Here is a 17,123-nt window from a genome sequence, read left to right on the forward strand (position 1 = left end):
CAGTGTTCCCGCCCCTCTAGTTCCGTCATGGTGACCTTGCTGCCTTCTTCACGCAGCAGACGATACATCCGCCGAGTGAAGAAAGGGTGCACCGTTCTATCATTTCCCCCAATGCGACACAGCACAGGAATGTTCTGGTGAAAACAAACAATTGGATTCAGTAAAGGGGCTGGTACAAGAAAACTTCCTAATTTGATTAAAAAAAAAAAAAGAAAAAAAAAGAAGAACATAATCATATAGAAAAACAAAGAACAAAAACAAAAGCTGAAACTCTTGTTTGTTATCAATTTTCTGAACAAGACCTCCTTGTCAACTCTTTAAAGGGGATACGAAGTCGAATAGCTGCATGCTCTAAAAACACGGCAGATGAGTGAATAATTACAGAACATGGATCAGACTGAACACATCTGCACATAAAAGCAATCATACTGATTTGAACCATCAGCCTGCTGCAACACAGGGAGCCACCACATTGGGCGTGGCTCTCTAGAAAGAAGACAGTAAGAGGTCAAACTTGACTTTACATCTACTGTGCATAAAGCCAGCTTCCAGGATTGCTGTGTTCAGAACAACTGTTGGAAACGACCGTTTCCTGTGATGCAAAATGTAAGCCCATCACATTCACTGTTCTCAAAAGCTGCAACAGTCAAATCATTGTCACTGCAACATGTACTTTTTTCTGGCATGACGGAGTGGGTAAGCATGCAGTTTTTTGCACATTAGCACTCCCAACTTAGAACAGAGCTCGTTTTTAACTCTTTTTCCAAAACTGGGGTTCAAAACTGTATGGAACTAAGCCAAAATCCATTCCAGCACAGGCAAAGACCTTCCATAGTATTTTTTTCCTTTTCTTTTGGGAAGTCCTTACAGAGAATATTTCACTGAATTCGTTTTGATCTGTTTCACAAGTCAGCCAAAAGTGAAAAAGGTGAAAAGGTGGCCTCCGACTACTTGATGCATCACGTTTAGATAAATTTTCTTTCTCAAGATACCCATTTATTTGCTTTTGAAAAGTACAGCTGGAGAGAGAGAGAAAGATTAACTATAACAGAAAAGAAATGTTTAAGATTTCTGATTCAAGTTTGAGTGTACTTGCATGTGTATGTGTGGTTATGTATTTTTATCTGTGTATGGGTTCATGTACATATGTGTTCATGTACAGGCAAATTCCATTTCAATTTCCAGGCAGTTCTTGCATTATTCATCTTCTTTCCTTGGTTGTGTTTGCCAGGATGGTTACATGTGTATGCTTGTATGTGTGTGCTTATGGTTATGTATTTTTTTGTGTGTGGAGGGGGGGGAGGGTGTGTATGTATGTGTGTACGATTATGTATAGTAGTAATTGTTAGACAGCAACAGAGACAGAGACAGACAGACAATGGAGCAAAGTTCTGGAGCAGACAAAACAAAAATAGACAAACGCACCCACAAATTGGAGACGTGTCGATCTGCGTCGTTCTCCCCAATACAAGCTTCCATCACAGCCTTGACGGAAGCATCTGTGTGGCTTGTAGCTATGTCATGTCTGAAGAAAACAACTGTTCATCACAAACACACACACACACACAAACACACTGTGATGATTATTACCATCACCTCCTACTAGAAGTAACACTGCATTTCCTTACAAACATACCAATCTGAACCCAGGACTCTCACTACTGAAAGTATGGCACTACCAGGCACTCTTGCTTATCATCAGCAACTGTGAGTTCTTATTTGACTAGTTTTAATGTCTTCTATTGTGTGCATGATCTTTTTTTTTTTTTTTTTTTTTGCTGCCCCATCATCTGCACCGTTTCAGTGGCATTACTTCCACACCGCTCAGATTCCCCCATACACAGTCACACCCAGGTTCATCCGTCTCAGTTCCAGCATTGGCAACCACAGGAAACCATCAATGTTAGGTTGCCAGGAGGCTACACACCAGAGGAGACCCTGCACTGCTGCTGAGTCACTTCGGTGTTCAGTGGTGCCTGTTCTGATTTAACATACTTAGAACACCACCTACTAAGCCCCCCTACTCACGACAATAATGGCTTAGTTGCAGAGCCAGAGTGAGCGTCCCCCCAAGAGTGGAGACCGCCACCATGTCCCCAAACGACAGCCCAACATGAATCTGCAGACACTGAAGACACTGACAGGACTCACCCCAAGCACGGAATTGGAGGGGTATCGAACTGAAGTCACCATGATTGCAGGGCATGAAAGGCTACAGACTTTGAGACTGTTTTGTTCATATTGATGATGATGAAGGAGGAGGATGATGATGACAATGACGTTGTTGCTATGGAGATCTATTTTGGTTTGGGACTGCGTGACAAGGCTGAACCCTATGCTTCCTGTCATAATGATATCTCTGCATTAACCAGGCCCGAGAGATACAGACACTCGCAGTGTTGGTCAGGTAATTAGAGCAACACACCCAAAAACGCATCCGTGAAGTGGATGACACTTGACTGTGTGGTCCTAGTCTCCCCATTTAAGCCCATAGCAGACTCAACTCTGGGTAGGAGCCGGCCACAGGCTGAAAAACCCACCTCCGCTGGGATTCGAACCTGCATCCTCCCTGCCCTCAGTCCATGACGCTAGCCATTTCACCATGGTGGCTGGTCGCATGATCATTTTATGTTGGAGTTTACAATGAACCGGTGACTGCACAAGTTAATTTCCATGTGGATTAATAAAGTGTTTTTGGCTGATTGATACCACGCTTCTGTCGAGGCATACATGTCTGCAGTGGTACTCACTTGAAGAAGAGATTGCTTTCCCCATACTCCTCCTTCTTGATCCACCCTGCCAGTGCTGCCAGACCGATGGCCCGATCTGGGAAATGGGTCGCCAGGTGCCATGCCCCATGTCCTCCCATTGAGTGCCCTGGACACAGATGTCTCAAGTTCCTTTAGCGTGTAAATTTATTAGAACAATTAGTGGAGTTGCTCTGGTGCGTAGCTTTACCAAAACAACTGGTGGTGGTAGTGGTAGTGGTGGATCTGTAAATGCAGTTCTATGTCAGTGCAAAATTGATGCCTATTGTTAACTCCCTGACTGCTGCAGACGTACATGCTTGTCAGTAAACACAAACCCAATGTATGAATGTCATTTGATACAACTGGTAATATGGTTCATCAGCCATCATGATAAAACTGAAGTGCAACGTTGTGAGCACAGTATAAGCTTTAAGCTTGTTGATGATCTTTTGTCATTCATTGCATTGTAATCATGTGTATTGTTAAACAATTGAAGATTATTTAAACCAAACCCAATGTACTGATCATGCCGTCCTACACCAATGACTATAACAAGGTCTATTCAAATCATCCACGTATCAAGCCACAGATTAGATTCACATAGAAAAGCGAGTCCTACAGGGTGATATATTCTAAATAAAGTAAAACACACAGGTTAGTGATATCACAAAACAAACACCAGCAAAAACCTAAGTGTACCAGTTCTTCATCTGAAAGAAAGAGTATGTTGCAATATATAACCATGCTGAACATTGAGAGAGAAGTATATCTGATTAACTGCCAGTTGGCAGTTGAGGAAAACAAGTGCAGGAAATCCATTCTTCAGTCTCTGAAGACTTGTCAAAAGTTTTAATTTTAAATAAAGCGCAAAATAACAAGTTGTCAATGTTAACCTGTGTAACTGCTACTACTGTTATGGCTGATAATGCATTCAAACACACACAAACATGAACTACCACACATACACACACACGTACGCACGCACACGCACACCCACACCCTTCCCCAAACCCCCTCCCCATGCACGCAAACATGCACGCACACACGCACACACACACCACAAATAACAAAATTCCACACCTTCTGATGTATTCACACACACACACACACACGCAAAACAGATCACAACAAACAAAATTCCCCACCTTCAAACAACACATGCTGGGAGCTGGCAATGTCGTCGATCCAGGAGTGGGAGCGGGTCAAGGAAGACAACCTCTCCAGAGCTGTCATGGCCGTCAGCGCCCCCGGACCCTCCCAGTTATGTGCCCCGTGTCTGGTGAGACCAGCACCAATCTGGTCAAAAACTTTCATTCACATGGATGAGACGACAAACCGAGGTCCCGTGTGCAGCATACATTTAGCGCACGTTAAAGAACCCACAGCAACAAAAGGTTTGTCCCTGGCAAAATTCTGTTGTAAAATCCAATTCAATAGGAAAACAAATAAAATTGCAGGCAGAAAAAATACAAAAACATGGGTGGCGCTGTCAGTGTCTCCCTGGGGAGAGCAGCCCGAATTTCACACAGAGAAATATGCTGTGACAAAAAGAGCAATACAATACAAATGTTCATACATGAAGGCTACAGGTCCCATAGCTTTTTACAGCCATCACAGCCTGGCAGTGAACTCACATCCATTGTGTCAAGGACTTGGCATAGCAAGTTGGTGCCCAATCGTCTCCTTCTGCTGTTCCAACCTTCTCCGACCAAAGACAGGTACCCATTCACGCCTGGGTGGAGTAAAAAAATCAAAGTAAAGCACAGACGGGCTCAATAGCCAAGTGGTTAAAGCGTTGGACTGTCAACTTGAGGGTCCCGGGTTTGAATCACGGTGACGGCGCCTGGTGGGTGAAGGGTGGAGATTTTTACGATCTCCCAGGTCAACATATGTGCAGACCTGCTAGTGCCTGAACCCCCTTCGTGTGTATATGCAAGCAGAAGATCAAATACGCATGTTAAAGATCCCGTAATCCATGTCAGCATTCGGTGGGTTATGGAAACAAGAACACACCCAGCATGCACACGCCCGAAAACGGAGTATGGCTGCCTACATGGTGGGGTAAAAACGGTCATACATGTAAAAGCCCACTCGTGTGCATACGAGTGAACGTGGGAGTTGCAGCCTATGAACGAAGAAGAAGGAGAAGAAGAAAGTAAAGCGCCTTTCCCCAAGGACACAATACCATGTGTGAAATGGTGCTTCGAACCCTCATCACTCATGAACACTGAATCAAAGTCCAGATTCTGCCACGGTGCCTCAGGCTCATATGTCCACCCCAAAGTCTTACCATCAGGAATGGGTTGTGTGAAAATTGGGAGCAAACAGAAACTTTCAAGAATTTTACAAATACACTACAGTCTAGCAAATGTGATGCTGTGCAGGAACACTGCACGTGTCTACATGCATGTTCAAACACACACACAACCACTGGAACAATAAGAAAATGTCTCCCTTTCAGACCAGAAAAAAAACCCAAAACCAGTGTACCTTTAACACTAACATGTACATGCTTTTAAGATGAATGTCATGTCATAGTTTTATATGGACGTGCCTGCGTTCATGTGTGTTAACTGGTGTGCATTTTTTTCAAGAATCTGATCTTCTCGGGTCTGAAACTGACTCTTTTATTCAGTAACCACTAAACAACACCAGTCATCATCATAATTAACATCATCACAGTCATCACTGTCATTATCAACATCATCGTTGCTGTTGTCATGATCACTACTACAGTTGCTATCATGTTACCTGGTAGGGGCAAATTGTCATGATCACTACTACAGTTGCTATCATGTCACCTGGTAGGGGCAAATTGTCATGATCACTACTACAGTTGCTATCATATCACCTGGTAGGGGCAAATTGTCATGATCACTACTACAACTGCTATCATGTCACCTGGTAGGGGAAAATTGTCATGATCACTACTACAGTTGCTATCATATCACCTGGTATGGGAAAATTGTCATGATCACTACTACAGTGGCTATCATGTCACCTGATAGGGGCAAATTGCCATGATCACTACTACAGTTGTTATCATGTCACCTGGTAGGGGAGAATTGTCATGATCACTACTACAGTTGCTATCATGTCACCTGGTAGGGGCAGACTGTCATGATCACCACTACAGTTGCTATCATGTCACCTGGTAGGGGCAAACTGTCATGATCACCACTACAGTTGCTATCATGTCACCTGGTAGGGGCAAACTGTCATGATCACTACTACAGTTGCTATCATGTTCATGGTAGGGGCAAACTGTCATGATCACTACTACAGCTGCTATCATGTTACCTGATTGGGGAATATTGTCAAGATCACTACTACAGTTGCTACCATGTTACCTGGTAGGTGCAAATTGTCATGATCACTACTACAGTTGCTATCATGTCACCTGGTAGGGGAATATTGTCAAGATCACTACTACAGTTGCTATCATGTCACCTGGTAGGGGCAAATTGTCATGATCACTATTACAGCTGCTATTATGTCACCTGGTAGGGGCAAACTGTCATGATCACCACTACAGTTGCTATCATGTCACCTGGTAGGGGCAAACTGTCATGATCACTACTACAGTTGCTATCATGTCACCTGGTAGGGGCAAATTGTCATGATCACTACTACAGCTGCTATCATGTCACCTGGTAGGGGCGAGAAGCCACAAGCCACGGACACCAAACTGGTACTCCCCGTTCACCATGCGCTTGTAGCTGTCAGCCTGGTTCTGCGGTGGCACAGTGGTGCCGTGGAGCGTGAGTAGCGTGGGACACACACGTTCTGCACACTCCCCTATCGGTGCTATCGCTGCCGCATGCTGAACCGACCCGTCATGATCCAGAAACGTGAACAAAAACGACTCTCGCTTCTTCCTGCAGCGCAGCGTTAGTGCTAAAGAATTCTGACCTTCTGAGGTTCTGATCACAAGGGTGAAAGGAACGTCTTCGCAGCTGCTGCTGATGTGAGGATTTTCAGATGATAGTCTGACAGCAATGGGGCGAGTCTGTCCAGGAGCGATGGAAAACCGATTGTTGACAACTTCAGCCTGAAGACTCTCCCCACCTCTCTGGTCAGAAACAGACACTTTGGTGATCTTGAGCCACTTGTCAGACCTACAAAGTACAACACACAAGAATACTTTATCATTTTTAAAAGAGACATTGTTGACACATTTGCTGACAAGAAGGCGACATATGTATTGCTCCACAGAACAACACAAAATGAGATCATGCTCCGACATTCCAACAAGAACACCCCTTCATTTAGTCCATCAGCCAGAAGGTTAATCGGTACCACTCATAGTGGCAAGTGTTATCATATATTTTTGGAATCGTCTTTGTTCCTAGATGTCAGAAAATCATGATAATGTTGTGAACGTGGCAGCTTTCTGCCTGTTATCACGTGATTTCTAACCCCACCCTACCGCGTCGAGAACGCACACCGTGATCAAGCTCTGTACTCCCAGAGCCTAAACCATTGAAGATAGAAAAACCATTATTGAACAAAAAAGATGTATAATAGCATGCTAAACAACTTTTGTTCTTATAAGTATATCAAATTATTATTTGTTCGTGAAATGCAGTGGCGTTTTGAGGATTTCATGTCATATTCACACAAAATTCGGCATGTCGTCTTTTGTCAAAGGTAAATCGTTAGATATAGGAAGACACTTTATGAAGCAAAAGGAAGTGCATGGGACTTGTGAACAACTTTTATTCTCATAACACTATCAAAATGTTGATCGTTTTGGAAAAGTAATCACTTTTGTGAGTGTCATCAAAGATTACGCAACACGACAAAATTTTCAGTTTGTGTTCTGCTCTGCCTAAATGTTTGCAAAGAAAAAAGTACTACTCAACAAGAAGATGTAGAATAGCACGCAAAACAACTTTTGTTCTTATACATATATCAAAATATTATTTTGTTCATGAAATGTAGTGCCGTTTTGAGGATTTCATGACAAAATTCACACAAAATGCGGCACTTCGTCTTTTGTAAAGGCTACCTAGTAAGATATAGGAAGACATATTTAGAAGCAAAACGAAGCGTAAGGGACGTGTGAACAACTTTTATTCTCATAAAACTATAAAAATGTTAATCGTTTCGGAAAAATCATGTCTTTTGTGAGTTTCATCAAAAATTACACAACACGACAAAATGCCCAGTTTGTCCAAGTCGGTGTAATGCTCTGTCTAAATGGTTGTAGATGTAAATATACAGGTAACTGCTAAACAACCAGATGAAGAATAACACGCTAAAGAAAATTTGAGCAGAAATAGATGAAAGTCAAATTAAAAGATATTGCATTTTGACCATGGGCACACATGCAAACTGGGGGAGGAGCAAAACAGAGACAATACTTGAAGACCTAAATCTATTAAAGGTAAATCAAACAGCAACCCTTGTTTTTATCATTTGATATGTGAAATTATCACATATTCTTATGATATAGGGATTAATATAAAGAAAGTAAAATCTATATTTTTCCTGTGTTTGTGTCTGTTTCAGACGGCGTCAGAGGGCAGTACTGACCACCAGAAGTACTTCTGATTGATAAGGATCCAGTACCATAATGGCAGAAGCTCCGCCTGAAGGAAGACCCGGATTAAAGTCTTCAGCTGACCAGTGTATCATCCACTAACAGACTTACAAATGTGATATGAAAATGAGTCTGATTTCTCCAAATTCATTCCAATCATGGGCAACTTTGCTTGAAGCGGCTGAAATAAGGAATCATGCACCTGTGCTGGATGCTGCCAAGACGGTAGTTGGTATGGAAGTACCAAAAATAAAATGCCATAGGTACTGCAGAACTGTCTTCACTATGAAACATACTTTGAACAGCCTGAAAAGAAAAGCAGAGGAACCAGTTCAACCACGTGAGGAAGCTTCGCAGACAAAGCGGCAAAGTCGAGGACCATCTTCTACTTCGAGGGTTCTTCCAAAACAATGTATATTTTGTGAAAAGTCTTCGAAGTATTTGAAAAATTACAACACAAGAGAACAGTTCATACAGGCAAAAGAACTTCGTGTGGATAAAACATTACGTGACATTGCTCCTGGGAAGAATCACTCTCTTGTTGATGGAATCTGCTATCTTTTGAAGACACAGTGCTGTGTCGTTCTCTTCAAGCTGTTCATATGATACTCCATGTCCTAGCCTGTTCAACGTTCTGATCAGCTACACGTTTCAAGTAAGACTTTTCAGACCATATTACAAAAGGATGTGTTTTGGAGTCTTCTGTTGCCCATTACTTACAGCAAACACAATGTCTTGGTTAAACGAGTCGATGAGGATTCGATTCCTGGTTGATGTGTTCTCGTTGTTTGGATCACCAGTAATGAGTGCCAGACGGAAGCGTTTCAGATCAGCGGGTCCAACAGATTCCATTGTGTCCAAATCTGAGGGGTTGATGGGCCATGGTGACTTGTTCTGCGAATTTTTCACTGCTTGTCGAAGATGCAGAGATGCTTTATCCAACACTTTGTCAATCGATGAGCTGTCTGATTTCCACAAGGCCAGCTGTATTTTGAGTGCCTGATACATTCGGCCAAGTTCGTGGGGACTGAGAGTGACTGGCATCACTAAAATCTTTCCATTTTCATCTGGAAACATAAACAGCTCCTCACTAAATCTAATCTCAAGCTTTCTACGGATGTGTCTAGTTGTGGAATCTTTGACGTCTTTGATACCATTCACTGACATGAACATCTTCAACTTCTCAGTAAGAGACACTAGAGGAATGACGTCTGGCTGTGCCATTAGTTCTTTGATGTGCTTGAAAAGCAAGGCATACGATGCATCTTCTGCGTTCTGATACGTCCTTTCTTTGTCATCTGGCATTTCCTATCAGCCTCTTTCTGAGTTGGCAATCTGTCTTTACATGTTTCTTTAGTGTATAATCTGTAGCATGTCCGACGGTATTGTGCCTCAGCTCTGTTTGTCACTGCAGTTATTTTGGTGTCACATTTCACATTTTTTTCACAGCAATGTCACGTAGTGTTTTATCCACACGAAGTTCTTTTGCCTGTATTAACTGTTCTCTTGTGCTGGATTTTTTCAAATACTTCGAAGACTTTTCACAAAATATACATTGTTTTGGAAGAACCCTCGAAGTAGAAGATGGTCCTCGACTTTGCCGCTTTGTCTGCGAAGCTTCCTCACGTGGTTGAACTGGTTCCTCTGCTTTTCTTTTCAGGCTGTTCAAAGTATGTTTCATAGTGAAGACAGTTCTGCAGTACCTATGGCATTTTATTTTTGGTACTTCCATACCAACTACCGTCTTGGCAGCACCCAGCACAGGTACATGATTCCTTATTTTAGCCGCTTCAAGCAAAGTTTCCCACGACTGGAATGTATTTGGAGAAATCAGAGACTCATTTTCATCCCATTTGTAAGTCTGTTGGTGGATGATACACTGGTCAGCTGAAGACTTTAATCCGGGTCTTCCTTCAGGCGGAGCTTCTGCCATTATGGTACTGGATCCTTATCAATCAGAAGTACTTCTGGTGGTCATTACTGCCCTCTGACACCGTCTGAAACAGACACAAACACAGGAAAAATATAGACTTTACTTTCTTTATGTTAATCCCTATATCATAAGAATATGTGATAATTTCACATATCAAATGATAAAAACAAAGGTTGCTGTTTGATTTACTTTTAACAGATTTAGTTCTTCAAGTATTGTCTCTAAACCTGCATGTTTTGCCCCTCCCCCAGTTTGCATGTGTGCCCATGGTCAAAATGCAATATCTTTTATTTTGACTTTCGTCTATTTCTGCTCAAATTTTCTTTAGCGTGTTATTCTTCATCTGGTTGTTTAGCAGTTACCTGTATATTTACATCTACAACCATTTAGGCAGAGCATTACACCGACTTGGACAAACTGAGCATTTTGTCGTGTTGCGTAATTTTTGATGAAACTCACAAAAGCCATGATTTTTCCGAAACGATTAACATTTTTATAGTTTTATGAGAATAAAAGTTGTTCACACGTCCCTTACGCTTCGTTTTGTTTCTAAATATGTCTTCCTATATCTTACTAGGTAGCCTTTACAAAAGACGAAGTGCCGCATTTTGTGTGAATTTTGTCATGAAATCCTCAAAATGGCACTACATTTCATGAACGAAATAATATTTTGATATATGTATAAGAACAAAAGTTGTTTTGCGTGCTATTCTACATCTTCTTGTTTAGTAGTACTTTTTTCTTTGCAAACATTTAGGCAGAGCAGAACACAAACTGAAATTATTTTCGTGTTGCGTAATCTTTGATGACACTCACAAAAGTGATTACTTTTCCAAAACGATCAACATTTTGATAGTGTTATGAGAATAAAAGTTGTTCACAAGTCCCATGCACTTCCTTTTGCTTCATAAAGTGTCTTCCTATATCTAACGATTTACCTTTGACAGAAGACGACATGCCGAATTTTGTGTGAATATGACATGAAATCCTCAAAACGCCACTACATTTCACGAACAAATAATAATTTAATATACTTATAAGAACAAAAGTTGTTTAGCATGCTATTATACATCTTTTTTGTTCAATAATGGTTTTTCTATCTTCAATGGTATAGGCTCTGGGAGAACAGGGCTTGATCACGGTGCGCGTTCTCGACGCGGTAGGGTGGGGTTAGAAATCACGTGATAACAGGCAGAAAGCTGCCACGTTCACAACATTATCATGATTTTCTGACATCTAGGGACATCGACGATTCCAAAAATATATGATAACATTTGCCACTATGAGTGGTACCGACACCCTTAATTTGAGGGGCTGGCTGAAGAACTAATTGTAATTATATACCCCAACACATCGATGGTTATTTATAGAATCTGTGTCATGCTATGTATCTAGGCTGCATAAAACAGAAAATGAAAGGAAGTAAACAAATTATATAATAAAATAATAAAATGCAAAATACAATGCACACATTACAAAGAAAATATTCAATAATCACACATAACTAAGACATAATTAATGGGGAGTCCATAAAATATAATAATACAAAATACTAAAATACAAAATATGATGTGCACATTACCAATATAAAATACTCAATAACAGAATCACTTTTCACAAACACACGTCATGTACCTGTGATTCGCGACAGGGATGGACAGAAGGTGGCTGAACAGATAGCCCTCAAACAGGTCTGGCAGAAAGCTCGGCTCCAGGACCTGAAAGCCGTCTTTAGGTGGAGCCCTGAAGGAGCACTGGAATATGGCCTGGACTTTGGCCCTCAGCTTGACAGCAACAACATGGACGCCTCTGGTCAGGTGGACTGAGAAGTGAAACTGGTCTCTGTGGTAGACGTCACCGGTGACTGGGATTCCATCAATGTAGACAGTGGCCACCCCTAGGCACTGCACCAAGAGAGTTAAATCCTCCTGGTTGATGGCAATTTCTCCCACTGCCCACCCCTGCCACTCTGTGATACCCAGCGATCCGAGAGAGCGCACAAGGTCGTTCCAATCCACATTTGGTGCGATTTTTACTGCCTGGTTTTCCGCTTGTTGTCTTACCTGGCTCCACATCACTTTTCCATGAGGAACAAGTTCAGAAGGATATGCCATAACGTCATATCGATACAGAGACACGTTGTCAATACCACCAAACGCATCAATAGGATCTCCATCAAACTCTGTTTTGCCAATAACAAAGGGTCCAATGTAGTGCCAGTCTTTAAGGAAAGTTGGAGACTTGCCAGAAATCTTTGCTGCTTGCTTGAAGCAGAGGTTGGCTTGGCTGGAGAACTTTTTGCCAGCCTTGTCGAAGGCTGTGCCAAGAGCTGTCCACATGAAGCCATCTTTGGGTTTGTTCTGCAGCCACTTGATCATGCACAACACTGCTCTCTCATCCTGTCAGAAGAAAACAAAAAATGAATGAAAACAAAGAGCTATAAAAATCATGTATATTCCTCTTTCTTTCCAGAGACAGACAGACAGACAGAAATTCAGAGTGTGTGTGTGTGTGTGTGTGTGTGTGTACGTGTTGTGTGTGTGTGTGTGTGTGTGTGTGTGTGTGTGTGTGTGTGTGAGAGAGAGAGAGAGAGAGAGAGAGAGAGAGAGAAGGAGAGAGCAACAAATGTATATAAAATGCAAGGCCACTGCCCAATTTGAAGAATCTAAACAAAAGTAAACAATGTAGTATACCTTTGTCAAGTTAGTGTTATACATACTGTTAATATACAAACAATATGTGAACACAGATGTATTCTGTGAACTTGTAAATATGAGGAAACCAAGAGAAGTGGATGAAAAAAAACACATCAATCATTGTCTTACTCTCTGACATCATACATTTCAACTGTCACCCCTTGAGAGCTTTGCAGACAATATACAGAGATAACTAAGTTATAATATTTTCATTTTTTGACGAGGTGATAAGAGCAGTTTATAGTGTAAAAAGAGAGAGAGACAGAGATAGAGACAGACAGACAGACAGAGACAGATACAGAGAGAATGAGAGAACAGCGACAGAGAGAGATTATGGGTGAGAGAGAGAGAGAGAGAGAGAGAGAGAGAGAGAGAGATGTAAATTATTAGAGAAAGTGTAAAATGCTGGGGCAAGGAGATAAAAGAACGCTAAGATAAGAACAGAGAAATGAAGATGAGATGCACAGCACTTTATGTGTGCAGAGAAGCAGCTTGAAATAATGTTGTGATGGCTTGTGAATAAAAAAATGTTTGTTTGGTTGGGTTTTTTTAAATAAAAAGATGAGATTACAGGGAATTATACCGAAGGAAGAAAGTATGTATACATACACTTTGGTGTTTCAGTCGAAAGGAATGGACAGTCTGCAGGATGAACGGTTTTTGTGAGCACTCAATTCCATTTTTCTTCAGTCTTTCTTCTTCTGTTTTCAGCAAGTCTTCCACTTTAGTCTGCAATGAGAGATAATAACAATTAATCGTAATAATAACAATGATAATGTTGATTGTGATAACAAATTGTTAATAATAGCAGTTGATCATGGCAGAGCTGGCTACATTCTTGCGCATAAAATTATCTCTTTGTGAAATGATAAACCCTTGTGCATTATTTGACACATTTGTAGAGCCTTCTCTGTGTGTGGTGTGTGTGTGTGTGTTGGTGTGTGTTGGTGTGTGTGTGTGTGTAAGTGTGTGTGTATGTCTATGTATGACAAAGAGATTTAGCACCATAAAAGACCCTTCTGTGTGTGAGAAAGACCAGAGAGAGAGAGAGAGTCAGAGAGAGAGGGAGAATGAGAGAGAGGGGGGAGATGAGGGAAAGAGATAATGAAGACAGAGAGGAAAGAGGTGAGAATACAAGTGCTACAATTCACTGCATGAAGCCCTCTCTCCCCCTCTCTGTTTATTATAATCTACTGATGTACACATTTTTTCTCATCTTGTTCCTTGCCAACCCAATAACACGTACTTGTCTAAAATTGTAATGTATGTGTTTCTTTTCTCTATTGTGATGTATGTGTTTCTTTTCTCAAAATATAATAACCATCATGTCTATGCCTTTATTATTTTAGTGTTTGTGTAGTGTAGACCCTGTTTATTGGGGGGTGGGGGTGGGGGAACTGGATGACAAAAAGCACACCAGTGCTTGGATCTATTCTTGGAAATATAGAAAGTTTTCTTGTCTTGTCTCTCTCTCACACACATATATATCTATATTTATCAAGAAAACATCCAATGATCCACTCAAGTGGACCACTACTTCTCCCTTCCCCTGTCCACCCCCCACCCCCACCCCACCCCCCTTAAAAATGGCACATGACTCGCATGTAAAACACTGAAAACAGAATTATTCATATCTCCACTGATCACGCTGATGTCAGTTCACAATGACAAAAAAATGTTTATACATACAGGTAACTCTATAGTGAGATACAGACAGAGCCAGCAGTTAGCCTTACATAGTCAGCACAGTTTTATCATGCACAGGTATGTGAAACTAGGAAGACCTTCGACTGCTTTTAAGATAATAAAATGTAAATAATGAGAAGGAAAGGGTGAATAAGCTTCTCAAACATACCACTTACAAAGATAAAGTGGCAATTGTATATTTCTACTAGTTCTAGGTGTTATCCCTATGTTGTTCCCTCATTCTTTGGTGCCCTTTCAAGGTATCAGTTTGCTGCATGCAGTAAAATGAATATACCAAGTTCCTTTTGGGGGCAAAAACAAAAACCAAAAAAATCATTGTTTTTATGCCAAGGCAACCTACTGAAACCTTTTTTTTTTCATCTGTTGAGGTTGTGGAGGCTTCATTTCTAATATGTTTATTTTAGATATTGCAAATAATGAAATATGTTTGGAGACAGCAGTATACCATAGCTTTACAAAAATTATAATGGGCTTCATTGGTATTACAAATATGCCAAATTCAACCCAACCCATTTATTCTGATCTGCTAGCATGGAAATTTAGACACTGCAGTTTTGGTCTTGACTTGCAATATCTCTGAAATGCACCACCTCAATACTGTCAGTCCTAGTCCTAGTAAGCGTTTGATTGCAACTAAAACCACCAGTGGTGTTTGGGGATCCTGGTTTATGATCCCTGGTTGTCTGTACATTCAAGAAGAAATCCACCAAATTGCTCTGTGGTATGTTGAAATGAGAGATTATTTTGAGCAAAATATATACATGATAAAACTGGATCATGAAATATTGTAATGTCAAATGACAACTTAATTCATTGTCTAATTGGGATTTGAGTGATTTTTAAGTGTCTTCAGCTTATATTTTAAACGACTATTTGCAGATGACACCATGTGCAACAAAACAATCACAACCAAGAAGGAAGCTGACTAGCACACACTCCGAAAAGACGTAGTTTCCATTTCTTTCTGGTAGAAACAGTGGACCATGCAATTCCTACCGCAAAAGTGCTCCATCTTGAGCGCCAGTAGAGAGGAAAACTACAAACTCCATGGCCATCCGCTTGAAAACATCAACACCACAAAATATCTTGGTGTGAAAATCCAATATGACCTACGCTGGGGATTCCACAATTCTACAACCAACAAAGCCAACAAGACCTTAGGCTTTCTCCGGTGCAACTTGTAGATAGGAAACAAGAAGACAAAAGAAACTGCGTACAAAGCCCTTGTTCGACCTATCCTTCAGTATGCTGCATCACCTATACAGCCAGTGACATCCAGGCCATCGAAAAGGTCCAGCGCCTGAGCAGCAAGATAGGTAACAAACTGACATCAACAGACGTCCTGTGTCAGCTCCATCCTTAGCTGCCTCAAATGGTACCCTCTACAAGTCAGAAAGAAAAAATATCGCCTGGAGATGTTCTACAAGTTCCACCATGGTCTCATCTCCATCAACTCAGTCTACCTACCAACACCATCAGACAGCAGGCTGAGCTCCAGGAAAAACAAAACCTGCAACTATGACATCCCTGCCTGCAGGACGCAGTACAGATGTCTTTCTTCCCCCATACCATCCCGGAATGAAATACACTGCTCCATGAGGTTGTTGCAGCGGAGTCGCTGGACTGCTTCAAGTCCAGACTAGCCTGTGCCTGTGACACAACAGAGTAGCCTCACCACCACCACCCCGCTACCCTCCAACACCTCTGTTTAGGTCCCACCCCACCCCCCACCAGCCAGTATGTCCAGCCCCCCACTCCCCCCCCCCCATCCCCCTTTTACCCCCCTCTCCCCCAACTGGTAAGTAGTGTTGTAGAAGGCGAGGGCTGTGCCGGTCGGGTGTATTCCCGAGGACCGCTACGGTAGCCGGACTGGCCTAGCTGGAGATGCGAACACACCAGTGGACTGCGCCCCATCTCCCCTATCAGTTAACAGAACATCCCTCGATAGCCCAGCTAGATTACGCTCAACAGCAATCTCCCATAACACGACAATTTCCATCAGCATACAGATGTTGGCCGTTAAATGAAGAACTCGAGCATTTTGAAGACACGTCCACGTCTCATGTTGATTGTATTACTTTCCGCTGTGTTTGTATACATTTGAACATGTGGCCAAGTTGTTATGCGTGCATCATATCTTACGTCTTTTTTCGCTGAAACTGAAAGCAAAAACAGCATGAGTAACACAACAATACGTCGAGCAGTCAGCATGATTCCCAAAACCAACTGTGCAGTCTGCCAGTCAGAAATCGAAAGTCGGTGTGCCCTTAAAACGATGACGTCATATATACTTGTGAAGTTCATGATTCCTGTGAATCTGTGTCCATAACAATGCCTCAATACAGTTGAATGAGTCCAATGGTAATAAAAGTCGAATGTTAGCAAATCATATGTAATGTTTTGCTTTCAAACTCGGAAAAAGGAGACTGACCCCCAAATTTGACACCTGCGCACTCTTTTAACATGTGAAGGTACAAAATGTATCGTCAAAC

At 41.7% G+C, this 17,123-nt stretch overlaps 1 protein-coding gene across 1 annotated transcript in view; it reads right to left on the minus strand.

Moving 5' to 3' along the window:
- Positions 1 to 16,888, minus strand: part of LOC143296204 (uncharacterized) — a 34,173-nt gene extending 17,285 nt beyond the window's left edge. The window contains exons 1-8 of the mRNA XM_076608022.1: positions 16,774 to 16,888; positions 13,534 to 13,653; positions 11,864 to 12,627; positions 6,401 to 6,868; positions 3,896 to 4,026; positions 2,751 to 2,877; positions 1,426 to 1,525; positions 1 to 134 (exon numbers count right to left, since the gene is read on the minus strand). The exon at positions 1 to 134 is cut by the window's left edge and continues 15 nt beyond it. Of these exons, the coding sequence (XP_076464137.1) occupies positions 1 to 134; positions 1,426 to 1,525; positions 2,751 to 2,877; positions 3,896 to 4,026; positions 6,401 to 6,868; positions 11,864 to 12,627; positions 13,534 to 13,653; positions 16,774 to 16,842 (1,913 nt within the window). The 5' untranslated portion in view covers positions 16,843 to 16,888. The remainder of the gene's footprint in view (positions 135 to 1,425; positions 1,526 to 2,750; positions 2,878 to 3,895; positions 4,027 to 6,400; positions 6,869 to 11,863; positions 12,628 to 13,533; positions 13,654 to 16,773) is intronic.
- Positions 16,889 to 17,123: the final 235 nt, after the last annotated feature.

Source organism: Babylonia areolata, chromosome 21 (genome assembly GCF_041734735.1).
Source record: "Babylonia areolata isolate BAREFJ2019XMU chromosome 21, ASM4173473v1, whole genome shotgun sequence".
Taxonomy (NCBI): domain Eukaryota; kingdom Metazoa; phylum Mollusca; class Gastropoda; order Neogastropoda; family Buccinidae; genus Babylonia; species Babylonia areolata.